Source organism: Salvelinus alpinus, chromosome 5, assembly GCF_045679555.1.
Source record: "Salvelinus alpinus chromosome 5, SLU_Salpinus.1, whole genome shotgun sequence".
Classification (NCBI taxonomy): Eukaryota; Metazoa; Chordata; class Actinopteri; order Salmoniformes; family Salmonidae; genus Salvelinus; species Salvelinus alpinus.
Window position 1 is genome coordinate 2,915,088 of NC_092090.1, and position 12,217 is coordinate 2,927,304.

The window sequence follows — 12,217 nt, forward strand, 5'->3', positions numbered from 1 at the left end:
TTGACAGGAACTAATGGGGATCCATAATAAACCCCAGGAAGAGTAGCTGCTGCCTTGGCAGGAACTAATGGGGATCCATAATAAACCCCAGGAAGAGTAGCTGCTGCCTTGGCAGGAACTAATGTGGATCCATAATAAACCCCAGGAAGAGTAGCTGCTGCCTTGACAGGAACTAATGGGGATCCATAATAAACCCCAGGAAGAGTAGCTGCTGCTTTGACAGGAACTAATGGGGATCCATAATAAACCCCAGGAAGAGTAGCTGCTGCCTTGGCAGGAACTAATGGGGATCCATAATAAACCCCAGGAAGAGTAGCTGCTGCCTTGGCAGGAACTAATGTGGATCCATAATAAACCCCAGGAAGAGTAGCTGCGTCTACTACACCTGTTGTATTCAGCATTTCACTGTGAGGTCTACTATACCTGTTGTATTCAGCATTTCACTGTGAGGTCTACTATACCTGTTGTATTCAGCATTTCACTGTGAGGTCTACTATACCTGTTGTATTCAGCATTTCACTGTGAGGTCTACTACACCTGTTGTATTCAGCATTTCACTGTGAGGTCTACTACACCTGTTGTATTCAGCATTTCACTGTGAGGTCTACTACACCTGTTGTATTCAGCATTTCACTGTGAGGTCTACTACACCTGTTGTATTCAGCATTTCACTGTGAGGTCTACTACACCTGTTGTATTCAGCATTTCACTGTAAGGTCTACTACACCTGTTGTATTCAGCATTTCACTGTAAGGTCTACTACACCTGTTGTATTCAGCATTTCACTGTGAGGTCTACTACACCTGTTGTATTCAGCATTTCACTGTGAGGTCTACTACACCTGTTGTATTCAGCATTTCACTGTGAGGTCTACTACACCTGTTGTATTCAGCATTTCACTGTGAGGTCTACTACACCTGTTGTATTCAGCATTTCACTGTGAGGTCTACTACACCTGTTGTATTCAGCATTTCACTGTAAGATCTACTACACCTGTTGTATTCAGCATTTCACTGTGAGGTCTACTACACCTGTTGTATTCAGCATTTCACTGTGAGGTCTACTACACCTGTTGTATTCAGCATTTCACTGTGAGGTCTACTACACCTGTTGTATTCAGCATTTCACTGTGAGGTCTACTACACCTGTTGTATTCAGCATTTCACTGTAAGGTCTACTACACCTGTTGTATTCAGCATTTCACTGTAAGGTCTACTACACCTGTTGTATTCAGCATTTCACTGTAAGGTCTACTACACCTGTTGTATTCAGCATTTCACTGTGAGGTCTACTACACCTGTTGTATTCAGCATTTCACTGTGAGGTCTACTACACCTGTTGTATTCAGCATTTCACTGTGAGGTCTACTACACCTGTTGTATTCAGCATTTCACTGTGAGGTCTATTACACCTGTTGTATTCGGCACATGTCACAAATAAGATCAGATTTGATTATGGCATGAATGTATCTGCCATCCATGGCACCATGGTTTCATACGTTTCATCTGTTGCATAATAAGTGACAGGCAAGAGTTTAGGACAAACCACAGTTAAATCCTCTTCAAGTATTCAATCAGATGTTTATTGTGTGGGGGAACATCTAGTCTCGGCATTAAGGCCTTCATAACAGACATCAGTCTGTGTGTGTGTCTGCATCAGTCCGTGTGTGTCTGCATCAGTCCGTGTGTGTCTGCATCAGTCCGTGTGTGTCTGCATCAGTCCGTGTGTGTCTGCATCAGTCCGTGTGTGTCTGCATCAGTCCGTGTGTGTCTGCATCAGTCCGTGTGTGTCTGCATCAGTCCGTGTGTGTCTGCATCAGTCCGTGTGTGTCTGCATCAGTCCGTGTGTGTCTGCATCAGTCCGTGTGTGTCTGCATCAGTCCGTGTGTGTCTGCATCAGTCCGTGTGTGTCTGCATCAGTCCGTGTGTGTCTGCATCAGTCCGTGTGTGTCTGCATCAGTCCGTGTGTGTCTGCATCAGTCCGTGTGTGTCTCTCTCAGAAGGTGCTCTGTAGCAGACAGTGACAGCCGCAGCCTGTAGGACATTCGTCCTGTGTTCTGAACCACTCCATCATGTGGGAGGTGTGTCCCCCGTGACCACAGCTCAGACAGAAGTTAGAGGAGCCTCGTACAGCCACGTGACAGATGGCACACTGGAAGGTGAAGCGCTTACACACAGCACACTGAGTCCCCCGCGCCTGGCTACGACAATGGCAGCAGTACACACCGAACTCTGAAGAGAGAGGGGGAGAGAGAGGAGGAGAAGGAGAGGGTGTGGATGGAGAGAGGAGGGAGAAGTTAGAGAGGGGGTGGATGGAGAGAGGAGGGAGAAGTTAGAGAGGGGGTGGATGGAGAGAGGAGGGAGAAGTTAGAGAGGGGGTGGATGGAGAGAGGAGGGAGAAGTTAGAGAGGGGGTGGATGGAGAGAGGAGGGAGAAGTTAGAGAGGGGGTGGATGGAGAGAGGAGGGAGAAGTTAGAGAGGGGGTGGATGGAGAGAGGAGGGAGAAGTTAGAGGAGGAGGAGGAGAGGGGGAGGAGGAGGAGAGGGGGTGGATGGAGAGAGGAACCAAATGGAGTCAGTAATCAATTCAAAGCTCAGAGTTTCTCTCTATTGATGATCTCTCTCAGTATAAATAAAACTCTTCAGGCTCCATTCATGCGTATCGTGGAAGATCAGATCTATAGCGCCATTGAAATGTACAGGCAATGTTCCCGCGTTGTGAAGCCTGCCTTCACGGTAAACACTGCATACATCAGATCAATCAACGTTCCCACGTTTGGTATATTACAGAGTTGGGGTTGAATGGAGTCCTTCCTCTCTATCTGAGGGGTATATTACAGAGTTGGGGTTGAATGGAGCCCCTCCTCTCTATCTGAGGGGTATATTACAGAGTTGGGGTTGAATGGAGTCCTTCCTCTCTATCTGAGGGGTATATTACAGAGTTGGGGTTGAATGGAGTCCTTCCTCTCTATCTGAGGGGTATATTACAGAGTTGGGGTTGAATGGAGTCCTTCCTCTCTATCTGAGGGGTATATTACAGAGTTGGGGTTGAACGGAGTCCATCCTCTCTATCTGAGGGGTATATTACAGAGTTGGGGTTGAATGGAGTCCTTCCTCTCTATCTGAGGGGTATATTACAGAGTTGGGGTTGAATGGAGCCCCTCCTCTCTATCTGACAGGTATATTACAGAGTTGGGGTTGAATGGAGTCCTTCCTCTCTATCTGAGGGGTATATTACAGAGTTGGGGTTGAATGGAGCCCTTCCTCTCTATCTGAGGGGTATATTACAGAGTTGGGGTTGAATGGAGTCCTTCCTCTCTATCTGAGGGGTATATTACAGAGTTGGGGTTGAATGGAGCCCTTCCTCTCTATCTGAGGGGTATATTACAGAGTTGGGGTTGAATGGAGTCCTTCCTCTCTATCTGAGGGGTATATTACAGAGTTGGGGTTGAATGGAGCCCTTCCTCTCTATCTGAGGGGTATATTACAGAGTTGGGGTTGAATGGAGTCCTTCCTCTCTATCTGAGGGGTATATTACAGAGTTGGGGTTGAATGGAGTCCTTCCTCTCTATCTGAGGGGTATATTACAGAGTTGGGGTTGAATGGAGTCCTTCCTCTCTATCTGAGGGGTATATTACAGAGTTGGGGTTGAATGGAGTCCTTCCTCTCTATCTGAGGGGTATATTACAGAGTTGGGGTTGAATGGAGTCCTTCCTCTCTATCTGAGGGGTATATTACAGAGTTGGGGTTGAATGGAGTCCTTCCTCTCTATCTGACAGGTATATTACAGAGTTGGGGTTGAATGGAGTCCTTCCTCTCTATCTGAGGGGTATATTACAGAGTTGGGGTTGAATGGAGTCCTTCCTCTCTATCTGAGGGGTATATTACAGAGTTGGGGTTGAATGGAGCCCCTCCTCTCTATCTGAGGGGTATATTACAGAGTTGGGGTTGAATGGAGTCCTTCCTCTCTATCTGAGGGGTATATTACAGAGTTGGGGTTGAATGGAGTCCTTCCTCTCTATCTGAGGGGTATATTACAGAGTTGGGGTTGAATGGAGTCCTTCCTCTCTATCTGAGGGGTATATTACAGAGTTGGGGTTGAATGGAGTCCTTCCTCTCTATCTGAGGGGTATATTACAGAGTTGGGGTTGAATGGAGTCCTTCCTCTCTATCTGAGGGGTATATTACAGAGTTGGGGTTGAATGGAGTCCTTCCTCTCTATCTGAGGGGTATATTACAGAGTTGGGGTTGAATGGAGTCCTTCCTCTCTATCTGAGGGGTATATTACAGAGTTGGGGTTGAATGGAGTCCTTCCTCTCTATCTGAGGGGTATATTACAGAGTTGGGGTTGAATGGAGTCCTTCCTCTCTATCTGAGGGGTATATTACAGAGTTGGGGTTGAATGGAGTCCTTCCTCTCTATCTGAGGGGTATATTACAGAGTTGGGGTTGAATGGAGTCCTTCCTCTCTATCTGAGGGGTATATTACAGAGTTGGGGTTGAATGGAGTCCTTCCTCTCTATCTGAGGGGTATATTACAGAGTTGGGGTTGAACGGAGTCCATCCTCTCTATCTGAGGGGTATATTACAGAGTTGGGGTTGAATGGAGTCCTTCCTCTCTATCTGAGGGGTATATTACAGAGTTGGGGTTGAATGGAGTCCTTCCTCTCTATCTGAGGGGTATATTACAGAGTTGGGGTTGAATGGAGCCCCTCCTCTCTATCTGAGGGGTATATTACAGAGTTGGGGTTGAATGGAGTCCTTCCTCTCTATCTGAGGGGTATATTACAGAGTTGGGGTTGAATGGAGTCCTTCCTCTCTATCTGAGGGGTATATTACAGAGTTGGGGTTGAATGGAGTCCTTCCTCTCTATCTGAGGGGTATATTACAGAGTTGGGGTTGAATGGAGTCCTTCCTCTCTATCTGAGGGGTATATTACAGAGTTGGGGTTGAACGGAGTCCATCCTCTCTATCTGAGGGGTATATTACAGAGTTGGGGTTGAATGGAGTCCTTCCTCTCTATCTGAGGGGTATATTACAGAGTTGGGGTTGAATGGAGTCCTTCCTCTCTATCTGAGGGGTATATTACAGAGTTGGGGTTGAATGGAGCCCCTCCTCTCTATCTGACAGGTATATTACAGAGTTGGGGTTGAATGGAGTCCTTCCTCTCTATCTGAGGGGTATATTACAGAGTTGGGGTTGAATGGAGCCCTTCCTCTCTATCTGAGGGGTATATTACAGAGTTGGGGTTGAATGGAGCCCTTCCTCTCTATCTGAGGGGTATATTACAGAGTTGGGGTTGAACGGAGTCCTTCCTCTCTATCTGAGGGGTATATTACAGAGTTGGGGTTGAATGGAGCCCTTCCTCTCTATCTGAGGGGTATATTACAGAGTTGGGGTTGAATGGAGTCCTTCCTCTCTATCTGAGGGGTATATTACAGAGTTGGGGTTGAATGGAGCCCCTCCTCTCTATCTGAGGGGTATATTACAGAGTTGGGGTTGAATGGAGTCCTTCCTCTCTATCTGAGGGGTATATTACAGAGTTGGGGTTGAATGGAGTCCTTCCTCTCTATCTGACAGGTATATTACAGAGTTGGGGTTGAATGGAGTCCTTCCTCTCTATCTGAGGGGTATATTACAGAGTTGGGGTTGAATGGAGTCCTTCCTCTCTATCTGAGGGGTATATTACAGAGTTGGGGTTGAATGGAGCCCTTCCTCTCTATCTGAGGGGTATATTACAGAGTTGGGGTTGAATGGAGTCCTTCCTCTCTATCTGAGGGGTATATTACAGAGTTGGGGTTGAATGGAGTCCTTCCTCTCTATCTGAGGGGTATATTACAGAGTTGGGGTTGAATGGAGTCCTTCCTCTCTATCTGAGGGGTATATTACAGAGTTGGGGTTGAATGGAGTCCTTCCTCTCTATCTGAGGGGTATATTACAGAGTTGGGGTTGAACGGAGTCCTTCCTCTCTATCTGAGGGGTATATTACAGAGTTGGGGTTGAACGGAGTCCTTCCTCTCTATCTGAGGGGTATATTACAGAGTTGGGGTTGAACGGAGTCCTTCCTCTCTATCTGAGGGGTATATTACAGAGTTGGGGTTGAATGGAGCCCCTCCTCTCTATCTGACAGGTATATTACAGAGTTGGGGTTGAATGGAGCCCTTCCTCTCTATCTGAGGGGTATATTACAGAGTTGGGGTTGAATGGAGTCCTTCCTCTCTATCTGAGGGGTATATTACAGAGTTGGGGTTGAATGGAGTCCTTCCTCTCTATCTGAGGGGTATATTACAGAGTTGGGGTTGAATGGAGCCCTTCCTCTCTATCTGAGGGGTATATTACAGAGTTGGGGTTGAATGGAGTCCTTCCTCTCTATCTGAGGGGTATATTACAGAGTTGGGGTTGAATGGAGCCCTTCCTCTCTATCTGAGGGGTATATTACAGAGTTGGGGTTGAATGGAGCCCTTCCTCTCTATCTGAGGGGTATATTACAGAGTTGGGGTTGAATGGAGCCCTTCCTCTCTATCTGAGGGGTATATTACAGAGTTGGGGTTGAATGGAGCCCTTCCTCTCTATCTGAGGGGTATATTACAGAGTTGGGGTTGAATGGAGCCCTTCCTCTCTATCTGAGGGGTATATTACAGAGTTGGGGTTGAATGGAGCCCTTCCTCTCTATCTGAGGGGTATATTACAGAGTTGGGGTTGAATGGAGCCCTTCCTCTCTATCTGAGGGGTATATTACAGAGTTGGGGTTGAATGGAGCCCTTCCTCTCTATCTGAGGGGTATATTACAGAGTTGGGGTTGAATGGAGTCCTTCCTCTCTATCTGAGGGGTATATTACAGAGTTGGGGTTGAATGGAGCCCTTCCTCTCTATCTGAGGGGTATATTACAGAGTTGGGGTTGAATGGAGCCCTTCCTCTCTATCTGAGGGGTATATTACTGTTTACTTCCTGAATTGACCCAACCCTGGTATACTATCTATCTAGGAGACTCACCCTGGTATACTATATATCTAGGAAACTCACCCTGGTATACTATCTATCTAGGAGACTCACCCTGGTATACTATCTATCTAGGATACTCACCCTGGTATACTATCTATCTAGGAGACTCACCCTGGTATACTATCTATCTAGAAGACTCACCCTGGTATACTATCTATCTAGAAGACTCACCCTGGTATACTATCTATCTAGAAGACTCACCCTGGTATACTATCTATCTAGGAGACTCACCCTGGTATACTATCTATCTAGGAGACTCACCCTGGTATACTATCTATCTAGGAGACTCACCCTGGTATACTATATATCTAGGAGACTCACCCTGGTATACTATCTATCTAGGAGACTCACCCTGGTACACTATCTCTCTAGGAGACTCACCCTGGTATACTATCTATCTAGGAGACTCACCCTGGTATACTATATATCTAGGAGACTCACCCTGGTATACTATCTATCTAGGAGACTCACCCTGGTATACTATCTATCTATCTAGGAGACTCACCCTGGTATACTATCTATCTATCTAGGAGACTCACCCTGGTATAATATCTATCTATCTAGGAGACTCACCCTGGTATAATATCTATATCTAGGAGACTCACACTGGTATACGATCTATCTAGGAGACTCACCCTGGTATACTATCTATCTAGGAGACTCACCCTGGTATACTATCTATCTAGGAGACTCACCCTGGTATACTATCTATCTAGGAGACTCACCCTGGTATACTATCTATCTAGGAGACTCACCCTGGTATACTATCTATCTATCTAGGAGACTCACACTGGTATACGATCTATCTAGGAGACTCACCCTGGTATACTATCTATCTAGGAGACTCACCCTGGTATACTATCTATCTATCTAGGAGACTCACCCTGGTATACTATCTATCTAGGAGACTCACCCTGGTATACTATCTATCTAGGAGACTCACCCTGGTATACTATCTCTCTAGGAGACTCACCCCGGTATACTATCTCTCTAGGAGACTCACCCTGGTATACTATCAATCTAGGAGACTCACCCTGGTATAATATCTATCTAGAAGACTCACCCTGGTATACTATCTATCTAGAAGACTCACCCTGGTATACTATCTATCTAGAAGACTCACCCTGGTATACTATCTATCTAGAAGACTCACCCTGGTATACTATCTCTCTAGGAGACTCACCCTGGTATACTATCTATCCTTCTAGGAGACTCACCCTGGTCTACGATCTATCTAGGAGACTCACCCTGATATACTATCTATCTAGGAGACTCACCCTGGTATACTATCTATCTATCTAGGAGACTCACCCTGGTATACTATCTATCTATCTAGGAGACTCACCCTGGTATACTATCTATCTAGGAGACTCACCCTGGTATAATATCTATCTAGGAGACTCACCCTGGTATAATATCTATCTAGGAGACTCACCCTGGTATACTATCTATCTAGGAGACTCACCCTGGTATACTATCTATCTAGGAGACTCACCCTGGTATACTATCTATCTAGGAGACTCACCCTGGTATACTATCTATCTAGGAGACTCACCCTGGTATACTATCTATCTAGAAGACTCACCCTGGTATACTATCTATCTAGGAGACTCACCCCGGTATACTATCTCTCTAGGAGACTCACCCCGGTATAATATCTATCTAGGAGACTCACCCTGGTATACTATCTATCTAGGAGACTCACCCTGGTATACTATCTATCTAGGAGACTGACCCTGGTATACTATCTATCTAAGAGACTCACCCTGGTATACTATATATCTCTCTAGGAGACTCACCCTGGTATACTATCTATCTAGGAGACTCACCCTGGTATACTATCTATCTAGGAGACTGACCCTGGTATACTATCTATCTAAGAGACTCACCCTGGTATACTATATATCTCTCTAGGAGACTCACCCTGGTATACTATCTATCTATCTAGGAGACTCACCCTGGTATACTAATTATCTATCTAGGAGACTCACCCTGGTATACTATCTATCTAGGAGACTCACCCTGGTATACTATCTATCTATCTATCTATCTATCTATCTATCTATCTATCTATCTATCTATCTATCTAGGAGACTCACCCTGGTATACTATCTATCTAGGAGACTCACCCTGGTATACTATCTATCTAGGAGACTCACCCTGGTATACTATCTATCTAGGAGACTCACCCTGGTATACTATCTATCTAGGAGACTCACCAAGGTATACTATCTATCTAAGAGACTCACCCTGGTATACTATCAATCTAGGAGACTCACCCTGGTATACTATCTCTCTAGGAGACTCACCCTGATATACTATGTATCTAGGAGACCCACCCTGGTATACTATCTATCTAGGAGACTCACCCTGGTATACTATCTATCTAGGAGACTCACCCTGGTATACTATCTATCTAGGAGACTCACCCTGGTATACTATCTATCTATCTATCTACCTATCTATCTATCTATCTATCTATCTATCTATCTATCTATCTATCTATCTATCTATCTATCTATCTAGGAGACTCACCCTGGTCTACTATCTATCTAGGAGACTCACCCTGGTATACTATCTCTCTAGGAGACTCACCCTGGTCTACTATCTCTCTAGGAGACTCACCCTGGTATACTATCTATCTAGGAGACTCGCCCTGGTATACTATCCATCTATCTATCTAGGAGACTCACCCTGGTATACTATCTATCTAGGAGACTCACCCTGGTATACTATCTATCTAGGAGACTCACCCTGGTATACTATCTATCTAGGAGACTCACCCTGGTATACTATCTATCTAGGAGACTCACCCTGGTATACTATCTGTTTAGGATACTCACCCTGGTATACTATCTATCTAGTAGACTCACCCTGGTATACTATCTATCTAGGAGACTCACCCTGGTATACTATCTATCTAGGAGACTCACCCTGGTATACTATCTATCTAGGAGACTCGCCCTGGTATACTATCTATCTAGGAGACTCACCCTGGTATACTATCTATCTAGGAGACTCACCCTGGTATACTATCTATCTAGGAGACTCACCCTGGGATACTATCTATCTAGGAGACTCACCCTGGGATACTATCTATCTAGGAGACTCACCCTGGTATACTATCTATCTAGGAGACTCACCCTGGTATACGATCTATCTAGGAGACTCACCCTGGTATACTATCTATCTAGTAGACTCACCGATGCCTTTGTGAGGTTCAGGAGGACAGGATGTAAATTTGAGGACCTCCGCTCTCTTTTCCTTCAGACCCCAGCGATGGAGGATCTCCCCGTAACACTTCTTAAAGTCATCAAACTGCATGGTGTTGGCCGGGTCCAGCAGCCTGGGAGGGTAGAGAGAGAGAGAGAGAACAGTAGATCTAGAACAGATAAGAGACTGCCACCTTCTGCCCCATGTTCCTATTGGTGCTGGTTCAGAACCGGCCCTAGGTAAGATGGCCGACATGTCGGTCCACTCTGACGCAGGCGTCAGCCTCTCTGTTGGTCTCGTGTATGTCTCTGAAGATAACATTGGTCTTTTTTTTGTCAATATGTGTTTTTCTAACGTCTACATATTCAATGACCTTTTATTCATGTCGTGTTGTTCTCTCTCTCGCTCGCGGGGGTCTGTGTACATCTGGTTGGCATAGCGATAGTCGTCAGGCGAGGACTCCCCCAAGGGAGGGACGTGCTCCGGGTCTCGACCTAACGAAATAGACAGATCTCCTTTTACACAGACGGTTACATGTTTATGTCATTGACACTGGGTATCTACAGAGAAAATTATCAGATTAGACTGTATGTCTCCACAGGAAGTAGCAGGGTAGATTAAATCATGACTCTCCATGTTCTCTAACAGTTATTAAAGTGGACTGGTGATCAGACTGTATGTTCCACAGGAAGCAGCAGGGTAGATTAAATCATGACTCTCCATGTTCCCTAACAGTTATTAAAGTGGACTGGTGATCAGACTGTATGTTCCACAGGAAGCAGCAGGGTAGATTAAATCATGACTCTCCATGTTCCCTAACAGTTATTAAAGTGGACTGGTGATCAGACTGTATGTTCCACAGGAAGCAGCAGGGTAGATTAAATCATGACTCTCCATGTTCCCTAACAGTTATGAAAGTGGACTGGTGATTAGACTTTATTCCCTATATAGGACACTTCTTTAGGTTAGAAACAGGACAAAAAGAGTGTACTTCATTATAGGGATTAGGGTGTAGGCTCTGACCTAAAGTAGTGCACTATATATACAGCAGTATGTGGACACCCCTTCATATTAGTGGATTCGGCTATTTCAGCCACACCCATTGCTGACAGGTGTATTAAATAGAGCACACAAGCCATGCAATCTCCAGAGACAAACATTGGCAGTAGAATGGTGGGAAGTCTTCCCAGAAGAGTGGAGGCTGTTATAGCAGCAAAGGGGGGACCATCTCCATATTAATGCCTTCCCAGAAGAGTGGAGGCTGTTATAGCAGCAAAGGGGGGACCAACTCCATATTAATGACTTCCCTGAAGAGTGGAGGCTGTTATAGCAGCAAAGGGGGGGACAAACTCCATATTAATGCCTTCCCTGAAGAGTGGAGGCTGTTATAGCAGCAAAGGGGGGACCAACTCCATATTAATGACTTCCCTGAAGAGTGGAGGCTGTTATAGCAGCAAAGGGGGGACCAACTCCATATTAATGACTTCCCTGAAGAGTGGAGGCTGTTATAGCAGCAAAGGGGGGGACCAACTCCATATTAATGACTTCCCTGAAGAGTGGAGGCTGTTATAGCAGCAAAGGGGGGACCAACTCCATATTAATGACTTCCCTGAAGAGTGGAGGCTGTTATAACAGCAAAGGGGGGACCAACTCCATATTAATGACTTCCCAGAAGAGTGGAGGCTGTTATAGCAGCAAAGGGGGGACCAACTCCATATTAATGACTTCCCTGAAGAGTGGAGGCTGTTATAGCAGCAAAGGGGGGACCAACTCCATATCAATGACTTCCCAGAAGAGTGGAGGCTGTTATAGCAGCAAAGGGGGGACCAACTCCATATTAATGACTTCCCTGAAGAGTGGAGGCTGTTATAGCAGCAAAGGGGGGGTCCATCTCCATATTAATGACTTCCCTGAAGAGTGGAGGCTGTTATAGCAGCAAAGGAGGGGACCAACTCCATATTAATGACTTCCCAGAAGAGTGGAGGCTGTTATAACAGCAAAGGG

General features: G+C 45.6%; 1 protein-coding gene across 3 annotated transcripts in view; it reads right to left on the reverse strand.

Moving 5' to 3' along the window:
- Positions 1–1,560: 1,560 nt before the first annotated feature.
- LOC139575416 (GATOR2 complex protein WDR59-like) overlaps positions 1,561–12,217 on the reverse strand; it is an 83,495-nt gene continuing 72,838 nt past the window's right edge. For 2 of the 3 annotated variants that reach the window (XM_071400364.1, XM_071400363.1), the window contains 3 exons: positions 10,587–10,707; positions 10,204–10,346; positions 1,561–2,231 (listed from right to left, as the gene is read on the reverse strand). In XM_071400364.1, the coding sequence (XP_071256465.1) occupies positions 1,996–2,231; positions 10,204–10,346; positions 10,587–10,707 (500 nt within the window). In that variant the 3' untranslated portion in view covers positions 1,561–1,995. Of the gene's footprint in view, positions 2,232–10,203; positions 10,347–10,586; positions 10,708–12,217 lie in introns of those variants that run through there. The other variant, XM_071400365.1, reaches the window with a different exon arrangement.